The following is a 16691-nucleotide window of genomic DNA, read 5'->3' as shown; positions in this document are numbered from 1 at the left end:
AGTGAATTGACACATTCGTCCTACATGACAACATTGTGTCCTACATGACGTCATACGTGTATTTTGACATGTAGGACACTCACACTGGTATTTACTTTTTCAAACTTATACAAATTTAAATGTCTACTTGTGCACATTCAAAATTGCAAGGCGTAGTTGTTCGTTAAATCCAAGGTTAAGAGTTAAACTAAAGTTTTTTGCTCAGTAATTACTCACTAACCAATGATATTATATACTCTTATAGTATCGTTGAGTAATGTATGAACAAGAAACCTTAAGTCCTTACTGATATCAATATAAAATTTATATACTGATATAGTATTGTAGACACATAAATTGTATTGGATCAAATTCATACAAACTGAATTAAATCCATGTTCATTGGGCTGAATGATTAATTAACTTTACAAATAAATGAGCCCATTGTATTAAGTTCAAATCCAAGGTCCATTTCCCCTTGAAGCCCAAACTCATGCCACGTGTCACATTGACTAGGCATCCGAAACCAACAAGGTGACGTCACGTGTTCAAATGAGGTGTTAGTCCCAGTCGAGTGCAAGAACCAATTACAACATGCCAAGTGTCAAAATGACATTCTTTGGCCAATCATATGCAACCTTGTCCACCCCATACAACTTTAACTGTGTTTAAGGACCAGCTGATACACTCGATTCTAAAAAATTATTAGGATCAGGTTGCGGAAGGTCGCCAAAAGCGGTTTGACGACCATAATACCAAGATATAAATGCTCTATTTGAGACCGGTTTTGCAGTTGCTAAAAAGAGTTCACGACCTGAATTTTTCCCCATCCCAATACATTTCAGGGACCAGATTTCTTACATCGTCCTTACTGTCCACTAGCGACGGAAATATCTGGGACGAGTGGCGACCACATTTTTCTGGTCTTTGTTTCTCAATTGAGACCACATTTAAGCTTTTAGGGACTAGATTTCCCTCCTTAGAGATTGTTTTTGTTGTAGTGATTGCTATAGAATTAGAGTCACACTAGAATTAGAACTATATTACGACAGAATTAGATTAGATTACGATTATGATTATATCATGACTAGAATTAGATTATTTATAATTATTTATTATAATAATAATAATTATTATTATAATATGTAATTAATATTTTAATGATTACGTTAATTTCAATTACTAAATAACTGATTAACTTTAAATTGACAATTTTTTTCTAAAAAACACACTAAAATCATGTCTAGTTTGGGAAACATAGGCAATACTTCACGCATAAGATCACAAATTAAATTCATGCCATCATGATATAAATACAAAAGTTAAAAAAAAAAGAGGAGCAAATAGACGCGTGACCGTGCTAAATCTGAAAGCAAAAGCAACAAACTAACTTTGAACATACCATCCATCATCCCCAAACCCCCTCGCACCAACTAGCATTTCCATTCCCACCCTTCAAACCCCATTTTGATTCCACAATTTTCTCCTCTCCAAATTCTCCTTCCCCTTCACAACACTTCGTACATGCCTTTCTACAGTTGTTGAAGGGAAAAAAAAAAGAATATGGCGATAATCGGAGATGCACTCCGGCAAGCGTTTATGCCAAAGCACGAATACGAGTGTCTTCGTGAGGAAGACAAGGCATTTAATCGTCTTCAGAGGCCCTTTGTGATCTGCAGTTTAACCCTAATATCACTTGCTATTATTGTATGTACTGTTATCAGCTTGAAAATAGTGTTTCCTGTCGATCCTGCTCGCCGGCCTTTCTGTGGTGACTATCGTATTCAGCCACTTTCGATTAATTTTACTAATATAGCTGCTAGTGGTTCTGAAGGTAGTGGTGGTGGTACTGCTACTAGTACTGCTGGTGATTCGGATAGTTTTCCTGGTGCGTTTTACCTAACTAATCAGGAGATTGTGGATTACTATTGGATGGTTGTGTTCATTCCTTCCACGTTCATTTTTGCGATATCGGCAGTGTATCTAATTGCAGGTGAGTAGATGTGAGAAATATTTTATGTTTGACAAATGTGATAGCACATGGTTTATATGTCTTATGCGAATAAGAAGTAAACCTAATTTTGAGTTTGTTATTGAATTCGAAAAAGAGATTGCCTGTTTCATATTTTTGGCCTCGCCGTTGCATCTAATTGCTCTGTTTAGCTTGTACTTTATGCTTATTCAGTATCTGTTTTTTTAGGCAAATGAGATGTATCTTCTTTTGACTTTTGTTATTGCATTTGAAGAGTACAATGTGTATTTTCGCGCCCTTATTAGTTTAACTAATAGCACGTGAGGACTTGGGAACATTATAGGATAAATGTGGTTGTGTATCTTTGGATAATAGCACAAATTTTTAATCTGTTCTCTCTTTTAGGGAAACAAGTAGTTGTTAGTACATTCAAAGAGTAGAATGTGTATTTCAGTGATGCCATGACAGCTACACAGATAACATAGTCAGGAATTTTATTGTTTTATTGTCTCTTCTACTTAAGTTAGGCCTAGACTTAGTTGCATTTAGTCTTTCTGAGGATAGTTCCCCTAGATATTGTGTAGAAAATGAAAAGTATAAACCGGACTCTCAAATGATTCGCAGGTTCACTACGTGTGGAAATATTTATATAGTAAGACATCTCTGGTTATAATAAACTGCAACATGTATGTGAAATTGAAAAAAAAGACGTTTTAGAAGCTATGAATGAGGATGTAACTCTGAGACTCCAAGTGAATATAGATAATTGATAGTTAACTCTGATTGAAGTTCTTTTATATCTGTTGATTAACTCTGAAAAGTTCATTAAAATCTTATAATCTTGTAGTCTTTGCTGTATTGGAATTTCAATATATCTGAAGACCTAACTGGACCTAGGTTCTTTGGGATTCCAAGTTTATGAACTTTAGAGATGAAAAAGGTTTCTTATTTGGATTATTTTAAGGATATATGCTTAATCTTACCTGATGAGCATAGTTTTTGGAGGCTAAAACTAACCTGTTTTTGTTCAAGCATGAGTTCAGCTATGGGAAATTCTCAAATTTGAATCGCTCTTCACACTTTAAATGAAGGGAAGGCACATCTATGTCCTTATAAATATAAAAATGATCTCAACTCTCCTCATCTTGTAAATGTCTGCAAAAGTGAATCCTATCTCGGTTAGGAAGGGAAGGATAGAGATTGATGAAATTAAGAATTTCACACACTCACGTAATGTGTACAACATAAATACCCTGGAAATTCTACTGCCTTCTTTTTTCCCCTGTTGTTTCTTTGCATCCTATCGTTACTGAAATTGGGGTGCAAATAACAGAATTGTGTGTCTGGGCTCAAAGTGTGCTGCTACCAGTTTTAAATGTTTAATTGTATAAGAGCTACAACTATAGCTGACTTATCAGAAAAAAAAGAGAGAAGATAACAGTTCTCACTGTTTTTGCTTTAAACTTTGCAGGTATTATGGTTGCATACGCTGCTCCGATGAGACATGGATGCTTGAAGGTTGTTGAGAATAACTATTGTGCTTCCAGAAGGGGTATATTTCTTGAGTTATACGTTTTCCTCTGGTTCATGTTACCTCCAATAAGGGTAGTACTCTAGTTATAACAACTGGTAGGAAATTTAAGGCATTTACTTTTTCTGTCCTTCCAGAAAATATCTGATTTCGAAAGAATTCCTCGTTTACCTCCCTTTCCTTTCTAAGCTCTATGCATCAACTGTATTATATTATTTTCCCCATGGAAGCGAGCCTCTTTTCACTGCATTTAAGCATAGTACTGGTTGTTTTGTATTTGGCTGTTGGAAGGTTGCAGATTGGTGTTGCTCTTATAAATAGAACTGTTTTAGATATCAGCTATTTTGGGCGGAGAATCCGGCAGATTTGTTCTGACTTATACATTTCAAGTTTTCTAGCTCTGTGTATTTATAAATGTGGGTGATCTCACGTTTCCTTTCGGGGATAAGGCTTTAAAATTATTGGTGTGTAAAAACGATCTTGTCGGGAATGATTCATGCTTGTTATGTTTGTGGATAAAATAATGCTCAAGAGGTTAAGGGAGCGTTTGGCCTTGAAAATTGTGAGTATTTGAAAAAAGTAAGTTTTTGTTTTCAAAGTTAAAAATGATATTTGAAAATTGGAGTTGTGTTTGGCCATGAATACAAATTGGATTTTTTTTGAATTTTTGAGAGTAATTTGAAGTGAAAACAGTTTTTTAGTGTTCTTCAAATTCCTCAAAATTCCAGAATGCTATGGACAAACATGTTTTTCGGAGTTCAACGCCAAAAAAAGTACAAAACTTCAAGGTCAAATGCCCCCTAAGTACCAAAACTTCATGTGCAAAATCTATCTGAGCTTTTCCTCATACCAGCAGAAATTAGGTCCTTTTGCTGATGTTCTTCTTGTGCATCAATGAACAGATTCAATTGTTTTTCTGTCCGTTTGTTTTCTTTACTTGTTGTATTTGTTGTGGTATGTATGTCTATGTTCTAGCTGGTGTTAGGAAGGAAAAAAAAACCTAAATTCAAGAGTTTGGTAGGAGAAACATCGATTCCTTTTCAGTAGTTTTCTTCCTTAAACGGACTAGGGTTATTCAAGTTTGTTATACGAAATACGGAGCTATCCACAGTGGTACAAATCGAAGCTAAGTAACCCACTGTTATAGCAAGTTTGTAACAGCTTAAGGTTGGAAGGTACAAAAGCGACGAGCTCTCAAAGATGTTATAATGAAGAGAAGTTGCCATACTTCCCATGATCGAATAATATTGTAATAACTATCAAACCTTTGCTGTACAAGCATTTAGATGTCAACCAGAGAAATGTAGATCTAGATTTTGTCTAAAACACGTTGAAATTATGAGAGGACTAGTTCTTTCCGTGACTGGAACTTATAACTGCTCATTTTTCATGTATTCATGGAAGTTTAATTAGCTCCTGATGCTTTTTTTCCCCGTATAAAGTAATTACTATGACTACAAAGGTGATATGTTTGATTTACTTCACTTTGTGAATTTGATGTAATTTATAAATAATAAATCTTCTTCTCAAGCATGATAATAGCAAGGTATTTGAATAACACCTCTGATGACTTAGGAAGGCAATTGTCTGTATCTATCAGAAATGTTTTTAAGTAAGCTGGCGTCGTCTTTTTCAGTGAGGTGGATCATGTGTAGACTAGTTTCATGTCAAGAGTTTTAGAATCTTTTGGTAAGCTGAAAGTTCTGGTTACTACAATCTAAACATTGAGCAAAGCTAGAAGTGCATAGAAAGAGTAGTATTGCGAATGGAACAAGGCGAGAGGAATGGCTTTGGTGGTGGAAATTACATCTGAGTATAGATACTTCTTAGAAATTAGAGCAGAATATAATGAAACAACACATAACCTTGCAGTAGTTCTTGTGTGTGGTTAATAATTACTCCCTTTGTCTTAATTTATGTGGTACACTATCCATTTTAGTTTGTCCCAAATAGAATGTCACTTTTCAATAATTAGAAACAACTTAACTCTAAAATTCTCCTTTTACCGTTAATGAAATGACTTATAGCCACACAAATAGCTAAGGGTTCGTTTAGACCACACATTTCAAAAGTCTTCTTGTCTTGAACTTTGTGCCAAGTCAAACAGTGCCACCTAATTTGGTATGGAGGAACTAGGGAGTAATATTTTATATCATGTGTACACCTTGCTATGAGCTTTTCAAAAGAATTTTAGATCATCGAAGAAGCAATCCATAACTTTGATCTCTTAGGACTATCTTTATAACATAAATGTTCTTACACGCTATAGGGAAAGCTAAAAGTGAGTCGAGCTAAGGAGAGCCTTGGAGGTTAGATCTACGTTACGAGCTGAGCTTGATTGTCAATGCGAGCAAAGAGCTAGCTTGAACTAGGCCGGCTTATATATCTGTTGGAAACTGGTTTGTGAGCTGAACTCTCAGTGTGTTCATTTTGGGCTTGAGTTCATTCCTGGAGATAATTAACTTTGGGATTGTTCTTCAACTTGTCTGGGTTCTTTTTCTGATTTACTCTTTCGAATACAAAAAATGCGTTCATGATATCTTGAGAAATTAGCTAAATGATCCCTCAACCTATTACCGGATTTCCAACTACACGTTTATACTTTACATGGGTCCTATCACCCCCGGACTAAATAACCCCTTAAAATGCTATAATCAGTCACGTGTCTCGTGGTGAACACACACTTGACATGTGTAATTCACCAATTAATCCTTTTTTCTAGTAAATTTCTCCTCCTTCCTTTCTTCTTCAACCATTTCTCAACCCTAATTCTTTGTGAAAAGTGAAAAGTGAAAACTTTGATTTGGGAAAAATATTGGGGAATTTGAATCTGATACAGATGACATGAGGCTCGGAGGACTTAATTTTTGGTGAAGATTTGATTGCCTAGTGCAGTTGCAGGGAAACGTGAATTCGCCACCACCTCCATCCTCTCCTCCACCACCACCATCTTCCCCTCTACCTCTGCCTTTTATCATCTCCCCCACTTTCACCATTAACTCTTCCACCTCCTTCACCTGCTCAAAGCTGCACAAAAATTTTACTTCGTCTTCTTCAGCAGCCATTATTCAATACCCATCAAAAAATTCAACAAAAACTTACCCCCAGAATATTTCCTATCTTGTCCGAATTAAATGCAAATTAATGCTCAATCTTCTACAACAAACAAATCCAATGTAACCCTCTTTGATATATGAAGTGATTGAATTTATATTTGAAAGTAGAAAAATTGTTTTTCTTCAAAGAATTAAAAGCACTGTTCCATAAAGACACGAAATCTTACAAGAGAAGAAAAAGTCTGATAAGTGATTTAGATTAAGGGTTAATTAGGAGATGAGCTCCAAAAAGGGAAGTCGGAAAATCTTCAAACTCCTAGCATGGCAAATTTCAGATGAAAAATAGATAGATAATGAGAAAGAGAGAGAAAACAAAGAAAAAAGCCAAAGGCAGATGAGAGAGTGAAATGCACTCGCTATGCCAACTCAACACTTGAGGGATTATTTATTTCATTTTAAAATAGTTCAAGGGGGAAAGAGAACCCCCCTGAGTATAAGTGTGTAGTTAGAAATCCAATGATAGGTTGGAGGGTCATTTGGCTATTTTTTTAATATCTTAGTTATTTGCTAAGTGTGTCACTTAAGAGTTTGGGGAATCAAAACTGCTAAGTCAGGAATAACTTACCTTTTATATCTATGGAGGAAACTGTTGGGTGATAAAGATGTCTTTCAAACTCTGAATGAGTCGATCTGAGCTTCTAGAGTGCAGCCCGTTAAATTATTGAGAGACATGAAGTGCTAGGTTTTCTTAGTTTAATAACTATAAAGAAGTTGAGCTTGTGTATTTAATATGGGAGGAAGGTACTGGGGTGGGCCCATATACTCCCGGGAGGTACAAACGTAAGTCGACTTGAGCTTTTATCATGAACTGGTTGATTCATTTACAGTCTCCAGTAATTGGTATTCCATGAACTGGCTAATAATATTAATAAAGGAGTATGAGGTCTGCGAAATGTGAGATGACAACTTCAGAAGGAATTCCATTCATTCTGAAGGTAAACCAACTTGAACTGTATTAATGGATAGGATTCAGGTCCCAAAAACTAGGATATCTGAGCTATCACTTATCTATTTAAGGAGAACTTTGTAAGATTATTAGCATGCGTGGTAGGAGGTTTTGAATTACGTATATAGAGATGGTTTAATACATTTGTTAGATTCTGGGTTTTGTCTGTCTCACTGCTTACTGTGGGAGGAAGGGTGCTCTTGTTTCCTGCCTATTTGCATGTATGCTGGTGGGTAATAATTATTGATTGATTTACTCGTTTCTTTTTTTTAAAAAAAATTAACTGTGGTGTTCGGGCTGGCTTATGCATACCTTGACTAATTCCATGAGATACCTGCTACCTCCCACCGTCCACCATCACAGGTTCCGGGTAACTCCAATCCACCAATCCACCAAGGCTTGGATAGATGGACCTCCTAGTGTCTTTTGTCTCTACTGGGAAGATTGATTTATTCATTTCATCTGCTATTCTTGTATTCCTAACATTTCATCATTATGTTTCAGGTGGAGTGCGCTGTCTATCCATTCTCAATGTTGCTTTTGCTATCGTATTTGGTCTGCTTGCACTGTTTCTTGGTTCAACCCTTCTCACTTTAGGGAGCAGCTGCTCAGCACCCTTGTTTTGGTGTTACGAGGTTGCTTCATGGGGGCTGGTGATTCTATATGGAGGGACTGCTTTCTTTCTAAGAAGAAAAGCTGCTGTAATTCTTGATGAAAGTGACTTCAGTGGGCGCAATCTTGGAGTAGAAATGCTTGAAGCAAATCCAATGGAGGTCACACCAGATGTAGAGAGACGTGTGAATGAAAGTTTCAAGGCATGGATGGGTCCTTCTTTCTTGTCCTCGGATGAAGAGGATGAATCTGATAACTACCAGGAAGTTCCAGCTTTATCTCGTACCAACTCTAGCCGGCTAAGACAATAATATGAACTTTCCTCCTGTTGGATTCGTCGAGCAGTGAATGAAATATTGTGGAAGGTCTAACTTGTGATATCTTACCCAATCACTTGCATAGCAAAACTTTTGAACTGCACATGAGTGCTGCAGCATCGGTTCATTTTGGTAGAGTTTCAGGTTTTGTATAGTTAGTTTGAGGGAACATTGATTTTCTTGGTGGTGGAAGGCTGGTAGAGTGGGAAGGGATCTCTCAGTAATTGATTTGGAGTAGACTGACTAATGCACGATTCGTGGTATTCCTATGAGCGTTGCTTAGTTGTTGATACTGAATTTTGGAGTAGTTCCTTGTAGTTGTCTTGTCCTCGTACCACTTGATATATAACTGTTGAAATTTAGAACGAGCACTAATTAGTGTATAGCATCTATTTTTGGATGATATACAACATAGATAAAGTGATACAAAAAATATGGAGTTAATACCTCAGATGGTCACTCAACTTTGCACTATTCTCTCAGAAAATCACTCAACTTTCAATTTTTCCTCAAAAGTCACTCAACTATGCACTCTTCTCTCAGAAAGTCACTCAACTTTTAATTTTCCCTCAAAAGTCACTCAACTATCCACTCTTTCCTCAGAAAGTCAATCAATCTATTAAATTATTTTTAATTAAAATTTATTGATATTAATTATTTATATAACAAACCAAAAATTTTAAAAAATAAATTAAATCATTTAGTGATCCACCCACGTAACCCGACCCATTAAAAAATATGATATGACCCATTTTATTTTATCTTTAATCCTAAATTAATCTAATCCTAATTCAAGGTTAAAGAGAGGGATTAATTTAGGATTAAAGATAAAATAAAATGGGTCATATCATATTTTTTAATGGGTCGGGTTACGTGGGTGGATCACTAAATGATTTAATTTATTTTTTAAAATTTTTGATTGTTATATAAATAATTAATATCAATAAATTTTAATTAAAAATAATTTAATAGATTGAGTGACTTTCTGAGGAAAGAGTGGATAGTTGAGTGACTTTCTGGGGAAAGAGTGGATAGTTGAGTGACTTTCTGAGAGAAGAGTGCATAGTTGAGTGACTTTCTGAGAGAAGAGTGCATAGTTGAGTGACTTTTGAGGGAAAATTGAAAGTTGAGTGACTTTCTGAGAGAATAGTGCAAAGTTGAGTGACCATCTGATGTATTAACTCAAAAAATATGTCATGTTTTAGTAATTTTCCCTATTTGAACCAGTCACCATGTTACATCACCCAAATGGAAGAATAAGCAGCAGCTCTAATACTGGATTCTGAGGGAATTACTTTGCAAACCCAAATTTTCATTCCCTAAATTTCATATTCGAATTCTGCAACTTGCTAAATGCATATTTGCTGATGAATATTTAGAGGTATATCTACCGTCAAAACAGTTGTAGAAAGCAAAACTTGACATAATGATCAAAGGTTGTTGAAACGAACTTTGTCATGAAAATATGAATTTTTGATCGCTGCTGTCATACTCTAATTTGCCCTTGAGACTTGAATTCCAATTTTGGTAATGAACAACAGAGCATAACTTAAGTTAATATTTGATTCCTTAGAAAAAATTCCTATTCAAGGTTTGATTTCTGAAAATGACATGATTGGAAATGGACAACACAAGTAATGGTAGAACTCCAACAAAGTGTACTGAAATTCCAGCACACAGTTGGAGTTTCACCGACAATTATTTAAGTTAAGTATCATGTGGTAGAATCACTGTATTAAAGTTATCTTGTGTTTTTAGTAAGAATATTTTTATTCACAATTCTTTCCATATAATATGATCAAATGTTAATAGCTTATAAAATGGTGGCTAATGTTTGATAACACGTAATTAAGTGCTATTTGCTAAATTTCCCCCCAAAAGCAGGCCGCATATATTTCTAAAAGCCCAAAAACTTAAAGCCCAATTAGCCCATCTTCTCCACTAAATTCCTTAGGTCAAGAACATCCAAAACCTTCTGCTACAACCTCATACACCACTGTTAATCAGTTTCGCCCTAAACCTAATTGATTTTTGATTTTTGATTTTCAGCGTTGAAGCTCAACAATGGCAGCTCCCTACGAGTACGAAGAAGGAGGTTACCCACAAGAAACAGATGCAGTCGGGTACGACCCGAATTTCGTGCCAGATTCCGTAAAATCGTTCGTGGTTCATCTGTATAGGCACATAAGAGAGAAGAATGTTTACGAGATTCACCAGATGTATGAGACCTCTTTTCAGACATTGAGTGAGCGTATGTTTAAGGAAACTCCTTGGCCTTCTGTTGATGCCGTTGCGCCTTACGTTGATAATGACCATGTCTTCTGCTTGCTTTACCGTGAGATGTGGTTCCGTCACTTGTATGCTAGACTTTCTCCTACTCTTAGACAGCGGATTGATTCGTGGGATAATTATTGCAGCCTTTTCCAGGTTTTTAAATATTGTCGCCTTTTTTATTTATTTCTTTTTTGATGTGTTGTTTTGTGTTATTCAGTGAGCTCAGTAAAACTACTAAGCTTCAATTCCAAGCTAATTAGGGTCAGTTCCATGAATCCATGCCTGTTTTATTCCAATTCTTCATAATTGGGATTCTTTAACACTAGACGCGTTCTTAGATTTTTACTTGCTGTATGTCTCCCGATAGTCTGAATGTAATTTAGGCCTATATTGTAATGCGATTGCATATAGTAGATTGATATTTGGAGTTCAAACATAGTTATTTTGATATTGGTGACTGAATTATGTTTATTGGCAATGAATCAAATTTCTAGCATGATATACTTCAACTAAAGTAGTTCTTTTCTAAATACATTGTGAAGCCTGTAGATATATTATCATTATGCTCGTCACGTGAAATTCTTTGTGATTGTGACATTCTATATATATATTGGTACTCGCACTGCAGACAATGTATTTTACCTAAACTACTTAAATCATGCACATCCTCCATATAGAAAAACAACCTAAATAGAGTTCCCCGAAGACTAGACCTGTGATTAATTTGGCTATAAATCGTACTGCACAAGCCTAAAGGAATCATTTTTATCAAAATTGTTGATATTCAGAATAGATTGTTTATACTATATTAGTTTTTGGGGTCTTTACTTTGGATCTTACGAACAAGTATTATATAAAAAATTTCTTTGCATAGTGATGTTAGAATGTTTGTATTTTAAGAACTGTTTGAACTGTATAGCATCTATTTGTTAAATGGACAAAGTTGGGCAGTACTATGAGGGTCTTTTAGAAAGAGCGTATTTTATTTATTTAAGAATGCACTTTATTTACTGTATAGATTTTTGTAGCTAGGTTGCTAAGCTTGACATTGTGGAACAACGGCTGTGCATTTATAGGCTTCGTAAGATGAATCTTGAGTTTCACATAGACTGCATTGCTGTAGGTGGTGCTGCATGGTGTGGTTAACATGCAATTGCCAAACCAGTGGTTGTGGGACATGGTAGATGAGTTTGTATACCAATTCCAGGCATTCTGTCAATACCGTGCAAAGATGAAGAGCAAAACTGCAGAGGAGATCGCATTGCTTAGGCAGTACGACCAGGTAGAGCTGACAGATTACGATGCTTTTTCTTCTTCCCTATAGTTTAATCTATTAAGATTGTCCAAGTTATAGCACTCTCTGAAATATACTTTTGAAATTTGTTCAGTTAGTCCTCTATTTTACTTTTAAGGATCTTTATAATCTTTTTCTTGCGTTTTGTTATTTTTTGCATAATTACTCTTTTATCTTTGGTACTTGATTTTTAGATAAAACTAGGAATTTTTTTTGAACATTACAATATTGACCATGTGGTTATCTGCGTTCCCTTGAATTATTATTGGTTACATGTATTATTAGTAAATGCATAAATCTGTAACATTGTTTTTTAACTGTAAACCCTGCAACATTGTTCTCAAGCATCTTTTATCCGGTATTTGTTTTTAAAAATCATTCTTCTGTGGCATCTTTTAGCTGTTTGCAGTTTATTATCCAGGGTATTGATGTGTTACGTTTGGGTAATAGTTTCCTTTTAGCTATAGCTATAGCTAGGGTCATAAATTGTCGTGATGGAGTAAGAATTGCTTGTAGCTTGTCTCCGAGGTCATACATTGGCGTATGGTGTTGTTTCATGAATGGGCAAACAGTGGAGCCGCCACGTACAATGATGGGTGTTCAATTATACATCCTTTTGTCAAAAAATTACACTGTATACATTGAAAATTATATCTAGTATATAGGTCATAGCTTACTTTTCTTAGGTATATATTAATTAATAATGAAAACCCTTAGCAAAATTTTTGGTTTCGCCACTGTGGACAAGACTATATTGGTTTAATAATGGGAGAAAGTTATGGTATTGATGGATGTTAATCATTATAGTGCAAAGTGGTCATTAGGTGAAGAGATTGGATTGGTTGTCAAAGCCTGACTTGGACAACTAAGATGTGTTTTTTAACCAACATATTTCTTATTATGATTTAATAAACCATTTATGATTTTATTGTCTAAAAAATCACTCTAATAATGATGTTTATTAGGCTTGGAATGTCTACGGTGTTCTCAATTTCTTACAAGCCCTTGTGGAGAAATCTACAATAATCCAAATCTTGGAGAGGGAAAAGGAAGGTCTTGAAGAGTTTACTGCTACTGATGGGTATGATTACAGTGGTGGAAGTAATGTCTTGAAGGTTTTGGGCTATTTCAGCATGATAGGCTTGCTCAGAGTTCATTGTCTGTTGGGTGATTATCATACTGGCCTGAAGTGTTTACGTCCAATTGACATAACTCAACAGGGAGTTTACACCAGTGTTATTGGGAGCCACATAACCACAATATATCACTATGGTTTTGCTAATCTTATGTTGAGGAGGTATGTTGATCATTATTTTCTCCCAACTCTTGCATTTCTGTTACATGTACTGTACAGTTCTGTATGATTGTGTGTACTTCTATTTTACTCAAGAATTTACTAAGATGCATATTTTAAAATATGCATTCCTTCCATATTTGCGCAAATCGCTGGTCTGTGATGTTCTAATCAAATTAAATGAACTAGCTGAAGTTTTCAAAGAATGACTGTTGTCTTCTGTCATTTGGAGCTGAATAAAATGTACTGTAGATGTAATTGAGTAATTTGCAACTTTCCTGTCTGATATTAGAAAGTAGTAGGGGTGGCAATTGGGCAGGTTGGGTCAAATTTGGGCGGGTCCTAATGGGTCAAAGCCCAACCCAACGAATTTTGCTTGGATCAGAATGGGTTGGTCAGAACGGGGCAAGCAGTACTCATGGAATAGGTCAAGACCCAACTCAACCCAAGTTTTATTAAGTTTAATTATTTTATTTGTTCTTTTAAAACATTTTCGTACCTAATGAAATTATTTTTTCTGTATTATGGCTATATATAACATATCAAATTAAAAAAAAAGTTTTTTCTTAAAAAATATTTTGACAACATATCTCATGATCAATTTATCAATCCAATTTTTTTTATGGGTTGAAATGGGCTAAGCTAATAAATGGGCGTGTTAAACTTAAACAGGTTGGGCTGGTTGGGTGTGATTTTGCCACCTCTAGAAAGTAGTGTGCACTTTTCTTTTAACCCAACAAGGAGCCACCTGACCCATCCACAAGTGCTCACAGTTCTATTTGTATTTGGTTTGGCTTTAGTAGAGAAGTTTTATTTCCTCTAATCTGGAAAATGGGTTCACCATTTTGCAGGTATGTAGAGGCTATCCATGAGTTTAACAAAATCCTTCTATATATTTATAAGACAAAGCAGTATCACCAGAAGTCACCCCAGTATGAGCAGATACTGAAGAAAAATGAGCAGATGTATGCCCTGTTGGCTATAGCTTTGTCATTGTGCCCTCAAGTGAAACTTGTTGAAGAAACTGTGAATTCTCAATTAAGGGAGAAGTATGGTGAGAAGATGGCGAGGATGCTGAGATATGATGAGGAGGCATCTGCACTCTATGACGAGCTCTTCTCATATGCATGTCCTAAGTTCATTACTCCTTCTGCTCCAAGTTTTGAGGAGCCTCTCGTAAATTACAACCAGGTACCTATTTTAACTAGTCTTAGTTTCTGGTCCTTTTTATCCCACCTGCAAGGTTAGTTTAAAGATATAAAGATACAGATTGTTCTCCTCAATCCTCCATGCAAATGTTCATTTGTTTCTAGAAATGTTTACTTCGATTACATCCAAGTTGCTCCTTCAATCTCCATTACAAGTATCCTTGTGTATTTTATGCGAACGGTTTCTCTATGTTTCTTATTTCTTGACTGCACATTTGAACCACCACAGATGATGGTTTTGTGTGCTCCGACCACATGACATATTTTCTTCACCTTTTACACAGCTGTCATCGCTATTAAATTAGTTATATTGTCTTCCTCAGGATGCCTATAGGCTACAATTGAAGATGTTTCTATATGAAGTGAAGCAGCAACAATTATTGGCTGGTGTTAGGTCCTATTTGAAAGTGTATTCAACAATCTCCCTGGGGAAGCTTGCAAATTACATGGATTTGGATGAACCCAATTTAAGGTCTCAAATATCTAATGCATTTAGCGGTTTGTTATCATGCAAATTCTCAGCTGTGATATATGCATTTGTGGGCTTATATACTGAAGGCAATGTTATGCAGGGCGGTTTTGATGACATACAAGCACAAAACACATGCTGTCGATTCTGATGGCAAGATAATTTCCAATGCCGATGTGGACTTCTACATTGATGAAGTAAGAAACATATTATGTAAAAATCTTGTCATCTTGTTCCTTTAATCCTTTCTCCATTGGGTAATTGATGGCTGACTACATTATTTATTTGATATAATCTAGGTATTGTGCGTGTGGGGTTTTATAGTCAGTCTTTTTCGATCATATTCAAAATAATGTCTTTTGAGTAGCTCGGGAATAATCAACCGTGAACTGTTTTTCAGCATTTACCTTTATCCTTGTTCTCAAGAGATGCGAACAAGTGTGGGCATCTCTTATTGATTGTTTTGCTGGTTTTGGTGTCATTTAACATGTGTTAATCTTTCCTGCAGCTTTCGTTACAAATAATACAAGGCCATAAATGCATGTAGAATATTTACCGTGCTTATTCTTCTAACCCAAGGTAGTAAACACTGTCATACATTCTGACAAAGTGATTCACAATGTCTTTCATTCCAGGATATGGTCCGTGTAGTAGAATCTAAGTCCGCGAAGAAGTATGGTGATTACTTTTTGCGTCAGATTGTGAAGGTAATTCTTGTATAAGCATTTTCAGCCATGGTTTTTATTCACATTTTATTTTGCCACATATTCATTCGACGTGCATATGCTGTTCGTTTCTTTTTCAGCTTGAAGGGATCATGACTGATATTGACAGGATAAAGCTGGAGTAAGCCACCTTCCTATGTTATAGTATCAGTAGCATTTAACTTGCTTTGAGCTTTCATTTTTGTACTGAGGAAAATGCAGAAAGTTGAATGAGAGTATGTATTTTGATTTTTTCGGTTTTGAGAACCGGCGTTTACCAAGCTTTTGTTGATTAGTGACTAGAAACAATTTTTTCTCTCGCTTTGTAATCTATTAATACAATACAAAGTTGCCTTTTGTTAAGAAGTTCAAAACTAGAGCTCTGGGCTAAAATCAAGCTAGTCTCTTGATATTGTAGAACTCAGTTCGATTATCTTGTAAGTTTCATTAAAAATGATATAACAATAAATATGCCACTTCCAATCACCAAGATAATTACTTTAAGTCATTCATTAGTATGCCACAATATTGTGTTGGAGACAAAACTTGCATACAAAGATCAATGACAGTTGGATAAAACCAAATTAACTTCTTTTTGATGAGTAATATATTGCTTATTGTGTACATTCCTATCTTCCGTAGCTTTTTCTTTATCACATTTTGTTTGGAGGGTTGTTATATATATTGTTTCAGGGTATGAAAATATTAAAGTAACAATGCGATTAGGTTTTTCATTGTTACATTCAATATATTTTAAGTAACAATTAAAACATACCTCGTATTTAAATTAATAATACAATATTAACACAATGGTACATATCTCTCTTTATTTTCCTTTTTTTTTTAGCAAGCATTCGGTGATCCAATAGTAATTTATTTTTTTTTAAGTTTTTTTTATAGCAGTTAAAATATCTTGTCATCAGTTAAAACAGAGAAGAATATTTTATATATATCTAGGCTTTAGTAAGTTAATAA

At 35.3% G+C, this 16691-nt stretch overlaps 2 protein-coding genes across 2 annotated transcripts; both read left to right on the top strand.

The window, feature by feature from the left end:
• Positions 1 to 1308: 1308 nt before the first annotated feature.
• On the top strand, positions 1309 to 8844 carry LOC107028390. Its single transcript, XM_015229441.2, has 3 exons — positions 1309 to 1972; positions 3423 to 3503; positions 8049 to 8844. The coding sequence occupies exons 1-3, from the start codon at positions 1543 to 1545 to the stop codon at positions 8465 to 8467; spliced, it is 930 nt and encodes a 309-aa protein (XP_015084927.1). The 5' UTR covers positions 1309 to 1542; the 3' UTR covers positions 8468 to 8844.
• Positions 8845 to 10424: 1580 nt separating this feature from the next.
• Positions 10425 to 16109, top strand: LOC107028387 (eukaryotic translation initiation factor 3 subunit L). The gene is made up of 8 exons (XM_015229439.2): positions 10425 to 10900; positions 11871 to 12029; positions 13007 to 13338; positions 14187 to 14526; positions 14867 to 15015; positions 15116 to 15209; positions 15648 to 15719; positions 15818 to 16109. Exons 1-8 carry the CDS (start codon positions 10538 to 10540, stop codon positions 15860 to 15862), a joined length of 1554 nt encoding a protein of 517 aa, XP_015084925.1. The 5' UTR covers positions 10425 to 10537; the 3' UTR covers positions 15863 to 16109.
• Positions 16110 to 16691: the final 582 nt, after the last annotated feature.

This window comes from Solanum pennellii, chromosome 8 (genome assembly GCF_001406875.1).
Source record: "Solanum pennellii chromosome 8, SPENNV200".
Lineage (NCBI taxonomy): Eukaryota > Viridiplantae > Streptophyta > Magnoliopsida > Solanales > Solanaceae > Solanum > Solanum pennellii.
The sequence above is the reverse complement of the archived record's forward strand: the minus strand, read 5'-3'. Positions and strand labels throughout refer to the sequence as shown.